Here is a 24,642-nt window from a genome sequence, read left to right as displayed (position 1 = left end):
GGGAGGGGCTATGGATTGATCAGCTATGATTAATGGAAAGAAAATTATCAGGTATGATTATACATAATTTTACCTTCCATATCATCAAGCTGATCAATCCATAGACTGGTGGGATGTACCGAAGCAGTACTCACCCAGGGCGGGACATAGAAATCCCTGACCTCAACACTGAAGCTCCAAACCGGGCCTCCGCCCGTGCAGCCACAGTCAAACGGTAATGCTTGGAGAATGTATGAGCCGAAGCCCAAGTTGCCGCCTTGCATATCTCTTCCAAGGAGACGGATCCGGCCTCTGCCATCGAGGTCGCCTGAGCTCTCGTGGAGTGAGCCTTCAGCTGGATAGGCGGCACCTTCCCTGCGGCCACATAAGCCGCTGCAATGGCTTCCTTGACCCATCTTGCCACTGTAGGCTTAGCAGCCTGCAGACCCTTACGAGGACCTGCAAACAGGACAAACAGATGATCCGATTTCCGGAAATCATTGGTCACTTCCAAGTATCTGATGATGACTCGTCTCACATCCAGATATTTAAGAGCAGAGTACTCCTCTGGGTAGTCCTCCCTACGAAAGGAAGGGAGACATAGCTGCTGATTCACATGGAAGCGAGAAACAATCTTGGGCAGGAAGGAAGGCACTGTGCGAATAGTCACTCCTGCCTCAGTGAACTGTAGAAAAGGCTCTCGACATGAGAGCGCCTGGAGCTCGGAAACTCTTCTGGCTGAAGTGATAGCCACCAAAAAGACTGCTTTCAACGTCAGGTCTTCAGAGATGCCCTTGACAAGGGTTTCAAACGGCGGCTTCTGCAATGCTCTTAGCACCAGGTTGAGATTCCACGCAGGCACCACTGAGTGCAGAGGAGGGCGCAGGTGATTAACCCCCTTGAGAAAGCGCACCACATCTGGCTGCGAAGCCAGGGAAGCACCCTTCAGGCGGCCCCTGAAGCAAGCCAGAGCCGCTACCTGGACCTTAAGGGAACTGAGCGACAGGCCTTTGTCCAGACCTTCTTGCAGGAACGCCAACACTGAAGAAATTGGACCCTGGCGTAAGCAGTAGAAGTAGAGCGTTTCCTCGCTCTCAGCATAGTGGCGATGACCTTGTCTGAGAAGCCCTTCTTCCTCAGACGCTGCCGCTCAATAGCCAGGCCGTAAGACCAAAGGGGGAGGGATCCTCCATCACCACGGGACCCTGATGTAACAGGCCCTGCTCCACTGGCAACCGCAGAGGATCGTCGACTGAGAGCCTGATCAAGTCCGCATACCAGGGACGCCTGGGCCAATCCGGACCCATCAGGATTATCCTGCCGGGATGCTTTGCCACCCGGTCTAGTACCCTGCCCAACATGGGCCAGGGCGGGAACACATAGAGAAGCTCTTGTGTCGGCCATTGTTGGAGAAGAGCATCTACTCCCAGGGATCGAGGGTCCCGTCCTCTGCTGAAGAAGCGCGGCACTTGGCAATTGGCCGATGACGCCATCAGATCTAGGCTCGGCTGGCCCCAGCGCTTCGTGATGTCCAAGAACGCCTGAGCAGATAGCTGCCACTCTCCGGGCTCCAAGGTATGGCGACTGAGAAAGTCCGCCTTGACATTCATGACTCCGGCAATGTGGGCCGCTGACAGCTGTTCCAGGTTCGCTTCCGCCCACTGGCATAGACTCATAGCTTCCTTGGCTAGAGGGGCGCTCTTGGTACCTCCCTGGCGGTTGACATAGGCCACAGCCGTGGCATTGTCCGACAGGACCCGTACAGGCTTCAACACCAGTACCGGGATGAACTCCAAAAGCGCCAACCGAATGGCTCTGAGTTCCAGGAGGTTGATAGACCACTTTGCCTCTGCAGGAGACCAGAGCCCCTGCGCTGTCCGTCCCAAGCAGTGGGCTCCCCAGCCCGATAACGAGGCGTCCGTCGTGACGACAATCCACTCTGGGGACACCAGAGGCATTCCGCAGACAACTTGTCTGTCTGCAATCCACCAGCTCAGCGCCTTGCGCACTGCTGGATCCAAGGGAAGACGCACCGCATAATCCTCCGACATCGGAGTCCAGCGCTGCAGCAGAGAGTGTTGTAGTGGTCTCATATGAGCCCTGGCCCAGGGCACTACTTCCATCGTGGCCGTCATAGAGCCCAACAGCTGCACATAGTCCCAAGCCCGAAGAGGAGAGGCTACTAGGAACTGGTCCACCTGAGCCTGAAGCTTGACAATCCGATTGTCTGGCAGGAACACTCTGCCCACTTGGGTGTCGAATCGAACTCCCAGATACTCCAGGGACTGAGTCGGGCGCAGCTGGCTCTTCTCCCAGTTGATGATCCATCCCAGGGAGCTCAAAAGAGCAACTACCCGGTCCACAGCTTTGCCGCACTCTGCATAAGAGGGGGCTCGGATCAACCAGTCGTCCAGATAAGGATGGACTTGTACTCCCTTTCGCAGGAAGGCCGCTATGACCACCATTACCTTGGAAAAGGTCCGCGGAGCAGTAGCCAACCCGAACGGGAGGGCTCTGAACTGGAAGTGTCGGCCCAGGACTGCAAAACGCAGAAAGCGTTGATGAGGAGGCCAGATGGGAATATGCAGGTACGCTTCCTTGATGTCCAAGAATGCCAGGTACTCCCCTGCCTTCACTGCCGCTATAACAGAGCGGAGAGTCTCCATGCGAAAGTGCCGCACTTTCAAGGCCCGATTGACCCCTTTGAGGTCGAGGATAGGCCGGACAGAACCTCCTTTCTTTGGTACCACAAGTAAATGGAGTAACGCCCCTTGCCAAGCTGACTTTCTGGCACCGGAACGACCGCACCCAGGCGGATCAGATTGTCCAAAGTCTGCTGCACTGCCACAGCTTTGACCGGAGACTTGCAGGGAGAGAGTACAAACCCGTCTCTTAAGGGTCGGCAGAACTCTAGCTTGTAGCCGTCTCTGATGACTTCCAGCACCCAAGCGTCTGAAGTTATTGTGGTCCACTCGCCCAGAAACGAGGACAGCCGTCCTCCAATCTGCACTGGGGCGTGGACCAATACCCCGTCATTGGGTACGAGACCCTGGGGGAGGACCGGAGGGAGCACCTCCGGGACGGCGGTCTCTGCGAAAGGAATGCTGCTTGGGGGAGAAATTCCTCTTAAAGGAAGAGGGGGCAGAAGCACCCGACCTGCCCGGGCGGTACCGACGGGCTTCCTGAAACCGTCCTCTGGAGGTACCGGGACGAGCACTAGCCCGAGCCCTGACCTCCGGTAACTTCTTGCCCTTAGACGTGCCGAGATCAGTCACGATTTTGTCCAGCTCGACCCCAAAGAGCAGCTTGCCTTTAAAAGGCAATCTAGCCAGGCGGGATTTTGAGGCGTGGTCAGCAGACCAATGTTTCAGCCAAAGCCACCGCCGCGCAGAGACAGTCTGAGCCATGCCTTAGCTGAGGCTCTCAAGACATCATACAGCAAGTCTGCCAAATAGGCTAAGCCCGATTCCAGGGCTGGCCAATCATTCCTCAATAAATGATCCGAGGGGGAAGCCCGCTGCACCATAGTCAGGCACGCCCTGGCCACATAGGAGCCGCAAACTGAGGCCTGCAAACTTAAAGCAGCCGCCTCAAAGGACGACCTTAAGGCCGCCTCCAATCTCCTGTCTTGGGCGTCCTTTAGGGCCGTGCCACCTTCCACCGGCAATGCCGTTTTCTTAGTCACCGCAGTGATTAAAGAATCCACGGTAGGCCACAGATAGGCCTCACGTTCACTCACAGCCAAAGGATAGAGGCGGGACATAGCCCTAGCCACTTTAAGGCTCGCTTCTGGGACATCCCATTGAGCCAAAATTAAGGTGTGCATGGCATCATGCACGTGGAAGGTTCTAGGCGGGCGCTTAGTCCCCAGCATAATGGCAGAGCCAACAAGGGCTGAGGGAGAGACGTCCTCCGGAGAGGATATCTTCAAAGCGTCCATGGCCTGTAACAACAGGTTGGGCAAATCCTCCGGGCGAAAAAGCCGCGCTGCAGAGGGGTCATCCGCTCCATCCGAGCGGGGATCCGACTCCTCCAAGGAATCCGCAAAGGACCGTTGGGAGACCTCAGACACGCTGCCCTCATCTACATCGGAGGAGACAAATTCCTCCAAGGCCTGGGAATCAACCCGAGGGCGTTTACCTCTGGGAACCTCAACCTCTTTACCAGAGGAGGGAGCGGGGGCAGCGTTGTGCATGAGGAAGGCCCGATGCAGCAGCAAAACAAACTCGGGGGAGAAACCCCCCAGACTGTGCACCTCCGCAGCCTGGGCAACAGCCCTAGGCGCGCTCTCAACCGGCGCTCGCAACAGCGGGGGAGAGACATGCTGCGCATCCAAAATGGCGTCCGGCGCGAAACTCCGCGAAGGAGCCGCGCGGGAAGAAGGCTCTTAACTTTAGCCGCTTCTGTGCCGTCGCCCAAATTAAGGGCGTTCATGGCATTAATGTCTCCAACCTCAAGGGCGGCCAAGAAGAAGCCGTCCGAGCCGCGTGGCCGGCCAAGATGGCGGAGGCGCGGAGCGGGGGATGGGCGTTATGGCGGGAAAAACCGCCACGCCGGAGGAAGGACCGGGGACATGCATCGGTCGCGAAACTGTCACCCACCAAGGGCGAATCCGGCTTGAAGACCCCCGCATCCCTCTAGAAGCGCTCGAGCGACCCGGGGAGCGACCCTTTGCGCCCTCGGCCCTCCGACGCCATGAGCCACGAGGAGAAGAATCGGGGAACCCCCGCCCGCTATAAAAAGGTAAAATTACCTGCTGTCCGCTCCGAGTTGTAACGACCTGGTGTCTCAGTGAGTAGCTGCAATAGACGCTTAAATAACCCGTCGAAATAAACGCCTTTAAGGCCGTTCAAAATTTTTTTTTTTTTTTTTTTTAACGGAGCAGCGGGAGGGGGAGAAAAGGGGGACCTGGCACCACCAGGTTTGCACTTGCTCAAAAGAGCCCTCAACCCCAGGCACTCAACAAACCCTAAAAATTAGGCTTGGAGGCCTAGCCAGAGCTGCTGCTGTGTGTGACCACCACCTGCTGAGATAGAGAACATACTGAGGAGTTTCCGGCAGCACATGACCACATATAGGGAGGCAAAAGTTTGCTCTCTATCTCCACCTGCTGGTAGATGGACACAACCCACCAGTCTATGGATTGATCAGCTTGATGATATGGAACAAGGTTTTGTGCTTTGGACATTTTGTTTTTTGGTTCATTAAAAAAACCCCAAATAAGTACAAAATGTAGAGATTCATGCCACTGGGATGTAGGAGTAGCCAGCATTTTTTGTAGACTGGTCCCCCAGGCATCCCAGGAAAGCAATGGGGCACCCTAGAAGGCCTTCTGTGCACTTTATAAAAATGCTCTCAGGTACACATCTCACCTTTGCTCCTTTATCTTGTCCTCTGAGTCCTCCAAAACCCCCACTACCCCCAATACAGTAGCCCTTATGGGTGAAGGAGGCAACATATGTGGGTACAGTAGGGTTTTGGTGACTTGGGAGGGGGTCACAGTTTCCAACACAAGTGTGACAAGTAGAGGGAGATAGGTCCACCATTCCATAGTGCACTGCACCGACCATACACTACTCCAGGGACCTGCATGCTGCTCTAATCGACTGACTTTAACATTGAGGCTGTCATAGAGGCTGGTAAGTCTATTTTTATTCCCATCTTTAGGGGTGGGAGTCAGTGACTACTGCGGAAGGGGGGGGGGGTCCACCCCTGATTCCCTCCAGTGGTCATTTAGGGCACCCCTTGTGCTTTATTCATTCTGAAACAGGTCTAGACCGAAACGTTGAAGTTTCAGCCCTAGACGGTTTGGTTTTGGTTCCATTATGGCTGTAAAACGTCCAAGTGTAGGCACGCCCTAATCACGCCTTCAAAACGCTCCGACACCCCCCCTTTTTTATTTGTACACACTCAAAACAAATTGCACACAAACATCTGCAAAACAGGTTTCAAAAATACCAACTTGGACGTTTTAAGAAAACGTCCAAATGATGCTTTATGACAAGTTTTCTCTTTTGAAAATGAGCCCATAGTAAACTGCTTAACTTTGAAAGTCTGTGTACTTTGAAAATAAGCCTCTTACTGTGTCACATTAACATGGTTATAAAAAAAGGCAAATTTGAAAGTACTCATTTGTAAGTCGGTATTTCCTCAATCTCTCCTGGGGACCCCACAGCCCGTGGTGTTTTCAGGGTATCTGAATTCAAATAGCTCAATTTGCTTGCACTGGAGATTCAGCATATAAAACTCATCTCATATCTATTCATTCTGGATATCCTGTACTGGGTTAAATATTTATTTTTATCTTAATTCACCACAGACTACTTTTTTCCCCAAACTAGTCAAAAGAGCACAATCCAGTTAAATGTTTAGCATGCACCACTATGTAAAAGATTAAAAAACAAAAAACAAAACTCTGACTGACCATATGATTTAGGATCTTAATTATAAGGCGTACTGACTGTATGCAGATGGTATTTTATTATTTGCTCCATTTTCGATGATGGCTGGCAGGGCTTTTGAAGCGGGGTACTGAAACAAATTAGCTGTGAACTTAAAAACAGGCAATGGCTGTTTCTTATCATATGGTAATCAATAGAAACAAAATAAAACATGGAAAAGAAAATATGATACCTTTTTTATTGGACATAATACATTTCTTGATTAGCTTTCAAAGGTTGCCCTTCTTCGTCAGATTGGAAATAAGCAAATGTTGGTAGATGACAGTATATATAAGTGAACCATCAAAGCATTTCAGTGACAGTCTAACAGGATGAGGGTGGACAGGAGAGAGACAGGAAGAGTCGGGTGGATGAGGGACAAGGAGATATGCATGGAGACAGGAGGGTGACAAAGCAGTACAATTTTATGGTTTATAATGGGCTAGAAACCCAGATCTTTGTTAAGTCCTGTCTGGTGGGTGTCAAAATATTTAATCACTAGTAAAAAAGGCCCGTTTCTGTTTGTAAGGACGGGCGCTAGCAATGGTTTTTTTTTTTTTGTTTTTTTTTTGGTATCTGTAGAGTTGTTAGTAAAGTGTGTGTGTTTGAGTGTGTGTCACAGTGAGACACAGAGTGGAAAAGAGTGTGTGTGTGTGTGACACAGAGCTACAGTGTGCCAGAGTATGTGTCTGCATGTGTGCATGACCCCTCATTCTGTCCGATGTGCAGTTACCCCCACCTTTTGTGTTTGAAGTTCTGGGACCATAGGGGCGAGCAGTGAGTGAGTGTGAGTGTATGGGTGAGTGTGTGTGTGTGAGAGAGTGTGTCTGTCTCTGTGTGTGCATTTGTGTGTGTGCATGACCCCTTCCTTCTGTCCGTGTTGCAGGGTCGTCCCCGCCCCCCCCCATGTGTTTGTATTTTCAGTAACTTTTCCTTGTTTTAATCCTGCGATTGTGCTCTTTTGTCCATGCCCTCCATCCATACATGTGTAACATTTGTCCTCTCCCCTTTCCCTCTCATTCTGTTCTCTCCCCCCTCTCCATGTGTTTTTGTCTGTCTCCCCTTGAAGTTCCAGGCCCCTCTCTTTTCCTCCCCCCCCCTGCATGTGAGAGAGAACATGTGTGTGTGTGTTTGAGAGTGTGTGTCATACAAAGAGTGAAAGACTGTGTTGTGTGTGTGTGTGTATGACCCCTTCCTTCTGTCTGAGGTGCAGGGTAGTTCCCCCCCCCTTTGGTTTTTCAGTTCCTTTTCTTTTTTTTAATCTCGTGATTGTGCTCTTTTTTTTCCTGCCCTTTCTCTCCATAAGTGTACCTACTGTAGGAAAGTTGGTCCGTCTGCTAGGCTTCATGCAGCTTGCGTTATAGTCGACGTCCCCGTTTTTGTTTTGTTAGTGCGGGTCCAGAGGGCTGTTCAGCTTCCTGCTGCTTGCTGAGGTGCCCGGAGCCTTTGTGTTCACTTTTTTTTTTTTTTTGGTTAGTGCAGGACTGGAGGGCGATTCAGCTTCCTGCAGCTTGCAGTGTGGTCCAGGTCCCCTGCCGAGTTGCCCGGAGGCTCTCTCTTCACCCTTTTGGGGTTTCTTTTTTTTTTTTTTTTGTTACTGTGGGTCTGGTGCCTTTTTTTTTTCTTTTTTTTTGCACGTGCCAGCAGCCAGTTCCTGCGTTCAGCTGTGTTTGTTGACGTCATTGAGTTCGATGCTGCCTAGCAGACCACCTCCATGCTGAGGGAGCCACGGTCCCAAGCATTAGAACGTTGGAGGTGAGTTTTATTATATAGGATTCTGACTTCAAAGGTCTTACGTTCCTGTATTGTTTTAAAGGTCCCTTTCAGGATTCTTACCATGAAATCACTGGTACATACTGTCATCTACCAACATTTGCTTATTTCCGATCTGAGGAAGAAGGGCAACCTTCAAAAGCTAATCAAGAAATATATTAAGTTATTATCCAATAAAAAAAGGTATTATCCAATAAAAAAAGGTATCATATTTTCTTTTCCATGTTTTATTTTGTTTTATTTCTATTGATTACCTTTAAAAGGGGACTAACACAGTTACCACATCTCTTGACTTATGATATGGTAAAATTAGGTCTTACCTGATAATTTTCTTTCCTTTAGCAACAGCAGATGAATCCAGGAACTGGTGGGTTGTGTCTATCTACCAGCAGGTGGAGATAGAGATCACAGAACTCTTGGGAGTAAAGCAGACGGTCAGCCCCTCTATCAGTTAGACTAGCCGTTAAGCCCGTAAAAACGGGCGGGTATTGGAATGTTTTTTTCCCAAGGCCCCCCTCCCGTTGCAGCTGCAAAGCCCCTGCCATCCTCCTTCCCTGCCAGCTCCAAGGCCCCCTCTGTCCCTCCCTCCCAGCTCCAAGGCTCCAGTCCTCCCCCCTTCCCAGCTGCAAGGCCCCCTGCCCTCCCTCCCCCCAGCTCCCAAGGCCCCCTTCCCTCCCTCCCAGTTCCAAGGCCCCCTGCTCTCCCTCACAACTGTAAGGGCCCCCCTGCCCTCCCCCCAGCTCCAGTCCTCCCCCCTTCCCAGCTGCAAGGCCCCCTGCCTGCCCGCCCTCCCTCCCAGTTCCAAGGCCCCAGGCCCTCCCCCCAGCTCCCAAGCCCCGGCCCTCCCTCCCTCCCAGTTCCAAGGCCCAGGCCCTCCCCCCCAGCTCCCAAGGCCCCTTCCCTCCCGCCCTCCCAGTTCCAAGGCCCCCTGCTCTCCCTCACAACTGTAACAGCCCCCCTGCCCTCCAGCTCCAAGGCTCCAGTCCTCCCCCCTTCCCAGCTGCAAGGCCCCCCGCCCTCCCTCCCTCCCAGTTCCAAGGCCCCAGGCCCCCCCGCTCCCTCCTCCCAGTTCCAAGGCCCCCTGCTCTCCCTCACAACTGTAAGGGCCCCCCTGCCCTCCCTCCCAGCTCCAAGGCTCCAGTCCTCCCCCCTTCCCAGCTGCAAGTCCCCCCGCCCTCCATCCCTCCCACCCAGTTCCAAGGCCCCAGGCCCCCCAGCTCCCAAGGCCCCCTTCCCTCCCTCCCAGTTCCAAGGCCCCATGCCCCCCCAGCTCCCCAGGCCCCCTTCCTTCCCTCCCTCCCAGCTCCAAGGCCCCCTCCTTCTGAGACGTCCCATGTCCCCTCCCCCCCCCAAGGTAGCCGCTATCGCCCCCCCCCACGCCGGAGTCGCCACCACCCCCCTTCACCCGGCCCGGGCCCTCTCTTCGTTATTCAACTTACAGCAGCGCCGAAACAGCAGCAAGCAGTAGCTCCCGTTGGCCTTCCTTCACTGCCTGTGCCTCGCCCTCGTGTGACGTCACGTCGGTGAGGGCGGGGCACAGCAGGGAAGGAAGGCCGACGGGAGCTGAAGCTGAGCTGCTTGCTGCTTTTCGGCGCTGCTGTAAGTTCAATAACGAAGAGAGGGCCCGGGCCGTGAAGGGGGGGTGTGGCGACTCCGGGGGGGGGGGCGGTAGCGGCTACCTTGGGGGGGGGGGGAGCGGTAGCGACATCAGCGGTTCCCTCCCTCCCCTTCAGCGCAGTTTCCCTCTCTGTCCCGCCCCCCTTCCCCCATCATCACGTCTTGACGCGGGGGCGGGACAGAGAGGGAAGTCTCTACTGCGCATTTGCAGGTGAGTCGGTCACTTGCCATTTATAGGTTTGATATGTCTTTCGAAAGCAGTAGAAGTAGGCCAATCAACTCAATAACTTTAACGTAAAACTCATCCCCACTATAATAAAGAGAACCAACCAGAAAACTGTAACTATGGAACCTAAGTTGCAACAATGTCTGCCTAAGCAGAGTTTCTCCTTTTTATTTATTTTTCATATCTGTCTGAATCTGCATTAGAGAAAAAAAAAAGATCAGAGTAGCAGAAAAAATAGTCGGCTAACGGGAGGGATCCTGGATTCATCTGCTGTTGCTAAAGGAAAGAAAATTATCAGGTAAGACCTAATTTTACCTTCCTTGTCACAAACAGCAGATGAATCCAGGAACTGGTGGGATGTACCAAAGCCTACCCCAAGAAGGGCGGAAAGCTGACATCCCCCAACACCTGAGCCCCAAAACGTGCATCTTCCGTGGAAGCGACATCCAAGCGATAGTGTTTAACAAAAGTATGCTGAGACGCCCAAGTAGCTGCTCAACAAATATCATCCACATGAAGAGTAGAGGTCTCTGCCCAGGATGTTGTCTGCGCTCAAGTAGAATGAGCTCATAGAGCCAAAGGTGGCTCTCGACTTGTGACATACGCTGACCCAATGGCCTCCTTAATCCAACGCTATAGAGGCTTTGGAGGCTGCCTCACCTCTCCGCGACTCCGAAAGGACAAAGAGGTGATCCGATCTCCGAAACCCATTGGTGACCTGAAGGTAAAAACACCCTCCGGACAACCAATAGTCAAAGGGATACAAACTCCCCTGGAAAATCCTCTTTCCTAAAATGATGGGAGAAACAGAGAGTCTGATTGAGATGGAATTCTGAAACTACCTTTGGCAGAAAGAAAGGAACCGTCCGAATCGAGACCCCCAAATCTGAAAACTGCAAAAAGGGATCTCTACAAGACAGGGCCTGCAGTTCAGAAATGCGCCGAGCTGAGGTAATCGCCACCAAAAAGACCGCTTTACGCGCAAGGTCCTTATCCGTTGCCTTTTGTAAAGGATCAAATGGAGGTGCCTGCAAAGCACCGAGCACCAGGTTTAACAGCCAAAGGACAAGGTTGCCGAAGAGGTGGACGAAGATGAATGACTCCTCGTAAAAAATGAGCCACATCCGGGTGAGCTGCTAAGGAGAAATCCGGCTACCCGACCTCGAAAGCAAGCTAGAGCCGCTATTTGCACTCACAGAAGTTATACATGAGACCCTTAGAAAGGCCTTCCTGGAGAGGAAATCAAATATCACTAAAATCGAAGCCAGGAAGGGAGAACCGGTCTTCTGCTCACACCACGAAGAAAAGATTTTCCATATTCGGGCATAAGCGTACAAAGTGGAGACGGTTTCCGTGCTTGTAGAAGCGTGGTAATCACAGGTTCCGAAAACCCTTTATTTCTCAATCGGTTCCTTCAATAGCCAGGCTAAGACCAAAGCGGGAGGGATTTCCATCTGAACAGGGCCCTGGAACAGTAGATCTGGAGTTACTGGAAGTCGCAGTGGAGTGTCGTGCAGTAAGCGAACCAGGTCTGCATACCACAGCCTTCGGGCCCAGTCTGGAGCCACCAGGACCACGAGCCTGTGATGACTACTTGATGCGATGAAGATTCCTATCAGAGGCCAAGGAGAAACACATAATTAGCCCCTGCTTTGGCCATGGCTGCAGTAGAGTATCGATTCCTGCAGATTCGGGCTGCCTTTCCGGGAGAAGAATCTGGGCACCTTGGTATTCTGTACCGTGGCCATGAGGACCATCACCGGAGTTCCCCAACGATGAGAAATCAGTCTGAATGCCGCCGCCGATAGTGTCCACTTCCGCTGCATCCAACAGAGTTTGACTGAGGAAATCCGCCTGGACTTTGGACTGGCCTGCAATGTGAGCAGCTGATAGGCAAAGAACATGGGGTTTCCGCCCACTCAATGAGACGAGATGCCTCTACCACTAGACACACGCTGCGAGTCCCTCTTTGCTGACTGATGTAAGCTACCGTTGTTGAATTGTCCGACAACACCCGTACAGGTCTCCTTGCAGGAGATGCTGAAAATTGGCCAAGGCATTCACACACCCGCTCTCAAACGATTTTATGGACCATGCCGCCTCGAGGAGGGGTCCAAGTCCCCTGAGTCACTGTGTAGACAATGAGCTCCCCAACCGGCCAGCCTGGCATCTGTCACGACCACCACCCAATTCAGGGAGGCTAACAGCATGCCCTTCTGCAACGTGGTTGGGCAGATCCACCAAGACATGCTGCCCCGGCCGCATCTGTCCAGGGCAGACGGCGTTGATAGTCCAGAGAAGTTGGCGACCCATCTGTTCAGAAGAAACAACTGCAGAGGCCGCATGTTAGCCATTACCCATGGCACCACTTCTAGGGTAGCCGCCATAGACCCCAGGACTTGCACATAGTCCCAAACACGAGGGCGAGGCATCCGTAGCAAGATGTGCATTTGTGCCACCAGTTTTACTCTCTGGCCATTGGGAAGGAAGACCTTCCCTACCTTCGTGACGAAAAGTACCCCAAGTATTCCAAGGTATGAGTCGGACACAGTTGACTCTTGTGCAAGTTGATAATCCATCCCAAAGAATGAAGAAGAGAGATCACCCTGGAGGTGGCAGTCCAACTCTCCTGCGGAGAGGTGGCCCAAATCAACCAGTCATCGAGATAACCCAAATTCCTTCCTTCCGTAAGAAGGCCGCTGCCACCACCACCACCACGACCTTGAAAAGGTGCGTGGTGCCATGGCCAGGCCAAAGGGAAGAGCTCGAAACTGGAAGTGACGACCTAAAATTGCAAACCTAAGGAACCTCTCATGCGCGTAAGCTTCTTTGAGGTCTAGGGCCGTCAAGAACTCTCCCGGCTGAACCGCTGCAATAACGGCTCGTAATGTCTCCATGCGAAAATGACAAACTCGCAGAAACTTGTTCACGACCCTTAAATCAAGAACAGGGTGAAGGTTCCGCCTTTTTTTGGTACTACAAAGTAAATGGAATAGAGGCCTTTGCGCAATTCAGGACGGGCACTATGGCTCCCAACCTTAGGCGTTCTTGCAATGTGGCTAGAACCGCTACCCGCTTTGACCGAGTTTGCATCGAGACTCCAGAAAAAATTCTGTGACGGGTGCACTGAATTCCAGTTTGTATCCATCCTTCACCACTTCTAGTACCCATTGGTCTGAAGTTATCTTGACCCACTCTGGGAGAAACAGAGAAGGGTGCCCCCCCTAACTGCTGTGCCCCAGACTGGGCCAGCGCCCCATCATTGTGAGGAGCGGATTCCCTGTTGACCGGGGGCTCCCGCAGCTCGCTTTCATTGCGAAAGGAAGATCTTGCTGGAAACAGGGACGCTGAAAGGAGCAAGAAGTTCGACCTGGGAGGATAATGCGCGCATCCCGAAAACAGCATTTAGCGAGTCCCTGTCTGGAAGCCGGCTGAGGCTTATCTTCAGGGAGAAGCTGAGATTTGGACTCCCCCAAACCCTTAACAATTTTCTCCAAGTCTACTCCAAACAACAGCTTACCTCAAAAAGGGAGACGAATAAGTCGCTGTTTGGAAGCCATGTCAGCCGACCAATGAGGAAGCCATAACATCCTCCGAGAGGAGACAGCCAAAGCCATAAGCTTGGCCGAAGAGCGAACCAAGTCATAAAGGGCATCCGCTAAATAAGCCAGCCCTAACTCAATTTGAGAAAAAGCCGGAGCTCCCTGGTTCCTGAAGAGACTCCTGTCCGGAGTGGAGCCAACTCAGACAAGCTCTAGCCGCATAGGAACTACAAATGGAAGCCTGAAGCTACCTCAAACGAACGCTTCAAAGATGCTTCCAGACATCTATCTTGCATGTCCTTGAGTGCTACTCCACCCTCAACTGGCACAGTAGTCTTTTTTTAGTGACCGCAGTCACAAGGGCATCCACCTTCGGTAGGGCAAACTGCTCCAATCGCCCCGACGTGACCGGATAAAGACGAGACATGGCCTTGGAAACCCTCAGAGTGCTATCCGGATCCGCTAACCGAGCAGAAATCAACTCATCAATGGCCTCATACACCGGAAAAGCCCTAGCTGGACGGCTAGTGCTAGCCATCTTAGGATTCACAGACTGTGCAGCTGCAACATCTGGGTCTTCAATATTTAAAGCTTCCAAAGCTTGCGAAATTAAGGATGATAACTCATCTTTGATGAAAAGTCACACCGAAGATGAATCATCCGCCTGATCCTGAGAAATGTCAAGTTCCTCAATCTCCTCTCCCACCGCCTGTATCCAGGACCCCTCAGAGGGGGCCACAACTGACGGAGCCGCTGATCCTATGGCCAAGGACCCCTCCTGAATACCAGGAGAGATCTTTCTTCTCTTGAGCTGCCCCATCATCCATCAGGGGCCCCAAGATATCGTTCTGGGTCCCAAGAACTGTCAAGGGTTCGAAAGAGAGACCTGAGGAAGAGAGAGGGAGGGCCCGCTTCATCACAAATGCCTGATGCATCAATAAAACAAATTCTGGAGAAAACAAATCCCCCCGGGGTCATAGGAGCCACAGGTCTGGGACCTGCCCACATTTCCGACCCCCTCCCCCCCGATAATGCCCCGACTGAAGGAGAAGGTGGGACAGCAGGAAGCGCCACTGGAACCGCTTCAGTAGTGCTAGGCAAAATGGCGCGCGAACCACGCACCTCAGCACGGAAAAACACCGTCTCCCCGATGGAGGAAGAGCCCTCTGCCTCAGGTACTTCAATGCACTCGGCGCTGCAAATTCCCGCCGCAGAACGCCGCTTCCCTACAGTGGGAACAGCGTTTTACCATTTCCGCTGCAATGCCGCCCCCGCCACGAGGAAAATAACCCGAAGCCGGTACTTACCAGCTGATCCCCCCGCAGCATTGAATCAGGCAGCAGGAGTCAAGGGAAACAGCTCTGGCTCTAACAGCAGCAGAAATCAGGCAGGCAGAAGCAATTCTCCTCAGCTCTCAACACGTTTCTCTCTTTTTTTTTTTTAAATAAATTCTATGGTTCTCTTTTTTTTTTTTTTTTTTTAGTGAGGAGGGAAGGAGAGAGCAAAACAAGAGAGAATTGAAGCCTGTCAGCAAAGAGTATGTGGTGAGAGGCAGGGACCTTGCAGTAAGGTATACCTCCAAAGCTGACACCTTCAGTCAGACACCCCCTCCCAGCTCAAAACGCCAGTGGCACTGGAGCACTCTCAGTGGCCTTGAATCCAGAAATTGGAGAGAAGCCATCCATCCACCTGCTGGAAATAGAGATATACTAACTGATAGAGGGGCTGGCCATCTGCTTTACTCCCAAGAGTTCTGTGATCTCTATCTCCACCTGCTGGTAGATGGACACAACCCACCAGTTCCTGGATTCATCTGCTGTTTGTGACAAGGAAATACTACTTTCCTTCCTCCATACTTCTGGGCAATATAGCTACTCCAACTTCTAAGGAAGTTTAATATTTATTTTCTTATATTCCTATCTAGGAGTACTTCTGGAGAGTCATTTTGATTTTTCATCCATAGGTTTATTGGATTATTTTAGAATCATCTATGCTGGGCTGAATGGTTGCTGTTAAGTCTTTACAATTGACAAAACACAGCAGCAAGGGTCATCTTGGGTCAAAAAATGAGGGAGCATGTATTGCCAGTTTTGATCAATTTGGCTCCCAACACTACACATTCAAGTGCCTCTGCTTTATGTTAAGAATTATTTATTCATGGTATTTGTACTACAGAATTTTGAAAAATTTGATCCAGCCTTACACACTCTGGAGTAGACATTGATTTGAGTCAGCAAATCTGCTGTCAACTCTAACCATGTCTAAGTTAGAAAAGGGCTGACATTTTCAGTGATAACCTGTGTTGAAGGAATTTTACATTATGAATTTCAGCATTCTTCCCAATTGGGTGGGACGAATGAGTACATGAATAAAGGTAGAATATCACTGCACAGTATTCTAAGAGTTTTAAAGTTATCTGGGTGGTCAGTTAAAAAAATAAAAATAAAAAAAATAAAACAGGTCCTGCAGAGAACATTTAATTTTCATATGAAAACAAAAGTTTTTATTAATTTTAAGCAAAGCATTTCAATACCCTCAGGCATTTTTTATGTACTGTTTTTAGAGTACATGTACAGATTTTTCTGTTTTATGGTATGAACTATATTGTGTATTTCTGAATATAATACCATTTCCTGCTCAGAATTAGCACATAGGCAGGTTAAAAGTGCAATAACTGAAACAAAATTAAAATACAGCTCTCTGCGTGCTTGACATATTTTGTTTGTGGCCGAGGTCAAGCAGTTTATATATATATATATATATATATATATATATATATATATATATAAAGTTTAAAACCCATGTTTAAAACAATGTTTATATAGTTTAAAAATAATTTGAGAGCTACATTATTAAGACATTTAGGGCCCTGTTTACAAAGGCGCGCGTTTTTTAGCGTGCACTGTGTAGACACCCATAGGAATATTATGGACATCTACACAGTTTGCTGCACTAATTTTTAGCACACACTAAAAACGCTAGTGTGCCTTTGTAAACAGGTCCCTTAGACCCAAGAATCCAAGACTCAATGGAACAATGCTATTTGGACTTTACAGAGCTCCACATTTTTCATAAAATTTCCCATTGGAAAAATACTCAGAATGTAAATCTTGGATGAAATTTTAAAAAGATATTTTGTACTCTATACCACAAATAAAAAATTATTCTTAGAAAAAAAAAAAAAAAAAAAAGATAACACTACCCAGCCTAGACATTAATGATGTCGAATGCATGATCAAAGCTAACAGAGCAGTGATTTACTGACTGGATGGACCACCACACATATCTTTTATGCGCCCTCATTTACTATGCTACTATGAATATCTTGAACATGGTCATGATGAATATCAGGTAAACCTAATCTATGCCTAAAGTCATAAGATGAATCTTAGTGCCTTGAAAACAAAATAAATAACCGTGCAAGGCCCTTTACATGCCCTCCAACGTTCAAGAAGTCCCTAAACAAGATTTATTTGTGAACAAACTCATCACCGCCTTAAAAGGCCTAATTCTTCCTAAAAACAGGCTTCCTGTTTTTGGTAGATACAAATCAAGGTCAGGTAGACATATAAAGTATCGCGTATGAGTTTATCTTGTTGGGCAGACCAGATGGACCGTACAGGCCTTTTTCTGCCGTCACCTACTATGTTATGTTACTATGTTTTGGGGTAAACGACCACGAACACAGAAACGGAGATTAGAGACCACTCCCGTTCGCATTCCATACTGACACAAAGCAAAAAAAAAAAACCAACCAAGTTCTAAAAACCCAGCAGCAGCAGCTTCTCAGGCTCCAAACATTTTCCACCCAGGAGCTCATTCAGCACAATCCCATCCACTATAAACCCCCCCTGATGATTAAAATGAGGAAGTATCAGGACTGAGCGATGCCATGATGTTACAGGCCTAGTTCGCTTTCGGAAGCCTGAACCCGTTTTTTTTTTTTTTTTTCACACCGCATTCCATTTGTGACCATTATTTACGCTACCCACCGGCTGTGAGGCGCGAGGACACGTCGCCGCCGAAGGGCGAGGGCTCCAGGCGAAAGGTCTTCTGCTGCGGGGAAGAAGAGGCGGCGGGTGCGGACAGGGGCGCGCACCTCCGACGCTTGGGGGACACCTGGCTCAGCAGCGGGTCGAACTCCAGAGTCCTTTTCAGGGTGGCACCGCAAGCCATGGCGGCGGAGGAGAAGCGGGGAGCCAGCAAAGCGCTTCGCTCCCGAACCACAAATCCGCAGCGAGGCCTCTCCCCCTCCCCCAAGCGCCGGGCTCGCGCTAACTGGACAAGCAGCTGCTGATGCTGTTCCTCTTTCTCCGGCCGGTCGTCTCCGCTGGTAAAATCTCTTCCTAGTAGGAACCCACCAGAGCTTTGTCCGGTTGGGGACGTTTCCTGGGTGGTGGTGGTAAGTAAAGAGAAAGTGGCTCGCGGGCGGCCTGACGTAATACGTCGCGACTTTCGTCGCTTTGTGACTTCACTCTTTTTTTTTTTTTTTTTCTCTCTCTTCAATATGGCGTCGATAACAACGTTGCGGCTCAAGCGCTTGCTGCCGTTGCGCGTTCGCTGCGGCGCTCGCACGCCCGCCGGGATTTGTAGTGTCTCGGCAGCTGTTTCACGGCCAATCTCTGGATGGCTGCATGGAGGCGGGGACTTCAAATCCCGGTGTGCAGCACCCGGTGTGAGCTTCCGGGATCGAATTTAAATCCCCCTTATGTTTTTTTTCCCCATTGAATGAAAGGAGAAAAATGTTCTGGTTAGTTTTAGTGATAAGGAGCTTGAGTGTTGTGTACTAATACTGTGAACACGAAGTTTGGGATTTTATTTATTGTGGAAAGATATACTCCTTCATATTTTCAGGATTTAGTGTAGAGTTTTACACTTAAAGGTAATCAATAGAACTAAAATAAAATTATTATTATTATTATTATTAGCATTTGTATAGCGCTACCAGACGCACGCAGCGCTGAACACCTGATACAAAGAGACAGTCCTTGCTCAAAAGAGCTTACAATCTAAATAATACAGACAGACAAGACAGTTACGGGTGAGCGAAGTAATGGGTGAGAAGGGAGGAAGGGACAAGGGGAGGGCAATTGTGGCTAGGAGCCAAAATAAGATGATACCTTTTTTATTGGACATAACTTAATACATATCTTGATTAGCTTTCAAAGGTTGCCCTTCTTTGTCAGATCGGAAATAAGCAAATGTTGGTAGATGACAGTAATATATAACTGAAACATCAAAGCATTCCAGTGACAGTCTAACAGGATGGGGGTGGATAGGTGAGAGACAGGAAGAGTCGGGTGGATGAGGGACAAGGAGATATGCATGGAGACAGGAGGGTGACAAAGCAGTACAATTTTATGGTTTATAATGGGCTAGAAAACCCAGATCTTTGTTAAGTCCTGTCTGGTGGGTGTCAAAATATTTAATCATTCTGACTTCAAAGGTCTTACGTTCCTGTCTTGTTTTAAAGTTCCCTTTTAGGATTCTTACCATGAAATCACTGGTACAGTGTTCTGGGTTTTGTAAAGTGCTGCCCCACAGGCGTGACATCATTATTGGTACTAGCATTTTTTATAAGGTGTCTATGTAAATTACATCTCTTCTTTAGCATCTGACTTGTTTCTCCAATGTAGCAGCCTTCGTTGCATTTTTTACACTGAATGATATATATACCACATTGGAAGATGAGCACGTGAAAGATTCCTTAATGTTGAATATTTTTCCTTTGTGAATGACCGTGGGGTCCTGTGAAATGTTTTGGCATAGTTTGCAGCTGGATATATTGCAAGGATGTGTGCTATTCTTTTCTTTTTGAGTCTGTGTTGGGAGCTTACTTCTAATTAGCTTGCTTTTTAAGTTGGGTGGCTGTCAAAAGGCCAGCACTGGTGGGGATGGGAATATCTCTTTCAGTAATTCATCCTCCTGGAGTAGAGGCTGCAGATCTTTTATGATTTTTCTTAATTTTTCCAGCTCTGGGTTGTATGTCACTATAAGGGGGATTCTGTGTGTGGCTTTTTTTTTTTGTTCTGTAGCAGATTTTCCCTGGGTTTTTTGAGGGAGGAGGCAATATTCTTGGAGATTATTTTGGGGTTGTAGCCTTTCTGTGCGAAGGATGCAGTCAGGATTTCAAGGTGTCTGTCTCTGTCCCTTGGGTCAGAGCAGATACAGTGGTATCTTGTGGTTTGGCTGTAAATAATGGATCTTTTTGTATGTGAAGGGTGGAAGCTGGAGTTGTGGAGGTAGCTGCATTTGTCTGTGGGTTTCTTGTATATGGATGTTTGTATATATCCATCGCTGATTGAGACTGTGGTGTCCAAAAAATTGACTTTTTCTGAGGAATAGTCAATTTTGAATCTGATTAATCTGTTTTAGACTTAAAGCTTCCCCATTTGAGTTTGTGAAAAAGCGATCATTTCCTATCTCAGTATGGAATTCACTCAGAGGAGGGAAAGGTGAGTAGTGGAGTTCGGAGCTGGGGCTGATTCTGTTTAATATATTTGAGAGTGCCATTGCTGAAGGGTTAGAAGGTAAAGTTTGCCTTTTTGCGGATGGCACCAAGATTTGTAACAGAGTGGACACCCGGGAGGGAGTGGAAAACATGAAAAAGGATCTGCAGAAGCTAGAAGAATTGTCTAATGTTTGGCAATTAAAATTCAATGCAAACAAGTGCAAAGTGATGCACTTAGGGAGTAGAAATCCACGGGAGACGTATGTGTTAGGTGGTGAGAGTCTGATATGCACAGACAGGGAGAGGGATCTTGGGGTGATAGTATCTGAGGATCTGAAGGTGACGAAACAGTGTGACAAGGCGGTGGCTATAGCAAGAAGGATGCTAGGCTATAAAGAGGGATGTTGTAGTCTAGTAGCGCTATAGAAATATTTAATAGTAGTAGTAGTAGTTGTAAGTAGCAGAAGAAAGGAGGTGTTGATGCCCCTGTACAAGTCGTTGGTGAGGCCCCACCTGGAGTATTGTGTTCAGTTTTGGAGGCCGTATCTTGCTAAGGATGTAAAAAGAATTGAAGCGGTACAAAGAAAAGCTACAAAAATGGAATGGTTTTTGCGTTACAAGAAGTATGAGGAGAGACTTGCTGACCTAAACATGAATACCCTGGAGGAAAGGAGAATCAGGGGTGATATGTTACAGACATTTAAATGTTTGAAAGGTATTAATCCGCAAACAAACCTTTTCTGGAGACAGGAAAGCAGTAGAACTAGAACTAGAGGACATGAATTGAGGTTGAAGGGGGGGGGGCAGACTCAGGAAAAATGTCAAGTATTTTTTCACAGAAAGAGTGGTGGATGCTTGGAATGCCCTCCCGCGGGAGGTGGTGGAGATGAAAATGGTAACGGAATTCAAAAATGCGTGGGATAAGCACAAAGGAATCTTGTTCAGAAGGAATGGATCCACAGTAGCTTAGCGGAGATTGGGTGGCAACACAAGTAATTGGGAAGCAAAGCTAGTGCTGTGCAACCTTTAAAATGGCAAGGACAAATCAAGGTCAGGTATGTGTGTGTATATATATATATATATATATATATATATATATATATATATATATATATATATATATATATATATATATATATATATATAGTAGCACATACAAGTTTATCTTGTTGGGCAGACTGGTCTTTATCTACTGTCATCTACTATGTTCTAATCTCCAGTAGGTGGATGGACAGACTATTCAGACTCTGGTTTGAGGCCTTGGTTCCTATTTCAGTTGGTCAGTTGGTCTCCAGTCGAGCCTGGCAGACTCTTGCAGTGCTAGAGCTGCATCTTGTGGTGCCAGGTCACTATCTCTAGTTCCTACAGGGGGAGTCTTGCCCAGTGCTATTTTTGTAGAAAAAAAGGTACCGGTACTCATTATGGGTAACCTTAGGGGCGGAGTCGCTATCTATGGCTCTGCCCCTATGGTGGCCAAACCCACAGTAGCCACACCCCTTTTACTAGCCCTGGAGCATATAAACAGGCATCATTGAAAATATTACACCAGTACAGGAGAAGAAAAATAACTTGTCTGTAAACTGTTATAGCTCCAGTATACCCAAAATGACATCAACCAAATTAGCACATAGACCAGGAATTAGGAGAACAGTATTGCCAAAACTGAAACACAATACATTATCAAAATCTCAGAACCACAAATAGATCCCTATTCAGACACTGCCTTGCAGTCACAGATGCAGAACAGAGATAGCCTCTCTTCAGATTCTTCAAAACTTAACCTGAAATCCTAAGAAGCTAGACTCTGCATGCAGCACAATACCAGGAAAACTGAAAGAAACATGATCCCTCCTATACAGTGTAAAATAAAACAGCAGATGTAAATTCTCAAATTGGACATATTCCAAACACTAAAATGAAAATAAAATTATTTTTTTCTACCTTTGTTGTCTGGTGACTTTGTTTTTCTGAGCATGTTGGTACCAGTCTCTGATTCTGCTGCTCTCTATCTGATCCCTTAACTCCGTTTCCAGGGCTTCCTGTCCATTTATTTCTTTACTTCCCTCCTTTCTTCTTCATTTCTCTCCCTTTATCCATAAGTTAAGGCTGGGTCCTCCGCGGACTTGATTGTTAGAGGTATACAGTCAATCCAGCTTTTGCCTAATTTCTCTATCCATGTGGAGTTTTTCTCCTCTCTTCCCCTTCCCTCATCTCTATCCATGTGCATCTTCTTCTTTTCTCTTCCCTCTCCTCCATCTATGTCCAGCATTTCTCCTCTCTTCCCTGCCCTCCCCTCCATCCATGTCCAGCATTTCTTCTTTCTCCCCAGCCCTCCCCTCCATCCATGCCCAGCAATTCTCCTCTCTCCCGTGCCTTCTCTATCTGTGTCCAGCAATTCTCCTCTCTCCCATGCCCTTCCCTCCATCCATATCCAGCGATTCTCCTCTCTCTCCCGCCCTCCTTTCCCTTCCATATCCAGTGATTCTCCTCTCCCCCCTGTCCTCCCCTCCCATCCATGTCCAGCGATTCTCCTTTCTCCTCCCCTGCCTTCTCCTTCCAGCCATGTCCAGCGATCCTCCCCTCCCATCCATGTCCAGCGATTCTCCACTCCCCCCTGCCTCCTTCTCCCACTGCCTGCTTGCTTGAGAGTCCGGGCCGGCAGTAATCAGCCAATACAAGGTCCAGCACCAGCACTGAGTAGCCTTTGTGCCCAACGCCATGCACTGAGGAAGGTCCCGTTAGTCCTGCCCTCTCTGACACGTGAGCGGATAGGCTGGAACTAAGGCTGAGTATGCTGGTGGGGTCTTGCTTCTACTGAGTGGTTACGGGCCTGGACTCTCAAGCAGGCAGCGAGAGGAAACGAGGACAGCAAACGAGAGGTTAAAAAAAAAGGTGCCGTATACTGTACTAGTGCGTACTGGCACAAAAAAGCACTGGTCTTCCCTTTTTCTCCATACTGCCTTCCATTCTCTTGCTTTCTGGAGCTTGTTTAGCAACTTGGAAAAAAAAAAGTCGAACAGCAGCTGAAGCAAGGAGTTTGTTGTCATTCGGGGCCGAGGCCAGAGCACTTGTTCACGGCAGACCCGACTGTGGCAGGGAAAGTGCATTGGCCCTCTTGGTAAGAAGGGTGAGAAATTGCTCTGGGCAGATGATGCTGGTAAATGTCTGTTGGCCTCAGAAGCAGAGTTAGGCTCTTAAATGCCAGCGTGTGGATCGCTGTAGTACAAAAAACCCCCTTGAAGCACCGTACACTGCATGACGCCTCTTTCATGATGAGTCCAGCCGAAAGGATTAAATAGTGCTTGAGGTGTGGGGTCTGTTGGGTGTCCTTGGGCCACGGCATGGAGTGCAGGCTGGCATACATGAGAGTTCTGGAGGGCTCAGATGGTGAAGCCATGGTGGCGGAGAATATCCCTCAGTGCAACAACTGCACAGTTCCCCCAAGGAGGTTTAATAAGTCAGGAGCCAGCATGACGTCACAAGACTGAAGCCATCACCCCCACACAGCCACCATCTTGCACTTCCAAAACAAACTATTCACATCCACGTTGTCGTTCATTGTTCATCCATAACAAAACCCTGAGCGATCACTTGAATTGCGTCTTGTTTTATAGACCACCAGGTAATTGGAATGAAAGCCAGACTATCTTCACGGACTTCATCTCAAATGCTTGTGTAACCAACTCCAAGTATTAGGAGACATTGCCCTTCACCTAGAAGACCCAAATTCTTCCAACGCTCTTTGCATCGAGCACACACATATGACCTCTTACCAACTGGAAGATACTCATACATGTGACACTCAATGCAAAAGACTGGATAGCGCCCCTCTTGCTGCTGACTGCTGTCTACATCTTAGTATTATAGAGTTGTTTAAATAAAAATTCTTAGGGTACTAGGGATATCAGATCATTAAAAAGAGACTTAAAGATTATATGGTGTAATTTGTAATTTATTTAGTGTTTGCTTCTACGAAAATAATTAAATGTAGTTAAAACTCTAATGAAAACTTTCCTCTTGCTGTTCTAATTAGAATAATTGACTATAAATGAAGAGTTGAGCCTAGGGGTGGGTGGGAATGAGGACTGAAGTAGGTCCCGATGTGCATTCTAGAGTCTATCTGTTAATTCTGTGGCAGAAAATTCAGGTTTTAAAACTATAGGAAAAAGGGTATGGAGACTAACTAATAAATTTAGCTTTTTTTAAAATTCTGTGTTTATGAGTATCCTAGAGTTCCCCCTTTTAAACCAATCTTTAAGTTACCAAGCACAGAGCAAAATAATGTCACTTACCCAGTAAAATGCCCTCTTCTTTCAGAATGTCTCAGAAAGAAAGATAAGTGGAACCTTTCCACTCTATATAATTTGGATTCTAAGGAGACTGCTTCAAACAAACCCTTTGAAGCTATCCCAGTAATCAGATTGTCCTTAGTAACCTTTGCAAATGTTCTACTTCCTTACACCTTAATTAACACCTAATTCAGGTCAGTAGCTGTGTTACCTCTCCAGCAGGCAAAGAACAGAAAGTAACTTTCTTTCAGGACAGTTTGAGCCCTGCTACTATCCTTTTTAATACTCTTGGCTGTTTTCTTACCTCTAGAGAAAGTTTCAGTTT

General features: G+C 48.6%; 1 protein-coding gene across 2 annotated transcripts in view; it reads right to left on the bottom strand.

Annotated features, from left to right (window-relative positions):
* Positions 1-24,379, bottom strand: part of LOC115467281 (akirin-2-like) — a 53,550-nt gene extending 29,171 nt beyond the window's left edge. Inside the window, exons 1-2 of one of the 2 annotated variants that reach the window (XM_030199108.1) lie at positions 24,375-24,379; positions 17,570-17,902 (exon numbers count right to left, since the gene is read on the bottom strand). In XM_030199108.1, the coding sequence (XP_030054968.1) occupies positions 17,570-17,753 (184 nt within the window). In that variant the 5' untranslated portion in view covers positions 17,754-17,902; positions 24,375-24,379. Of the gene's footprint in view, positions 1-17,569; positions 18,035-24,374 lie in introns of those variants that run through there. The other variant, XM_030199107.1, reaches the window with a different exon arrangement.
* Between the last annotated feature and the right edge of the window lie 263 nt (positions 24,380-24,642).

The sequence above is a fragment of the Microcaecilia unicolor genome, chromosome 3 (assembly GCF_901765095.1).
Source record: "Microcaecilia unicolor chromosome 3, aMicUni1.1, whole genome shotgun sequence".
Classification (NCBI taxonomy): domain Eukaryota; kingdom Metazoa; phylum Chordata; class Amphibia; order Gymnophiona; family Siphonopidae; genus Microcaecilia; species Microcaecilia unicolor.
This window is presented reverse-complemented; position numbering and strand designations above follow the sequence as displayed.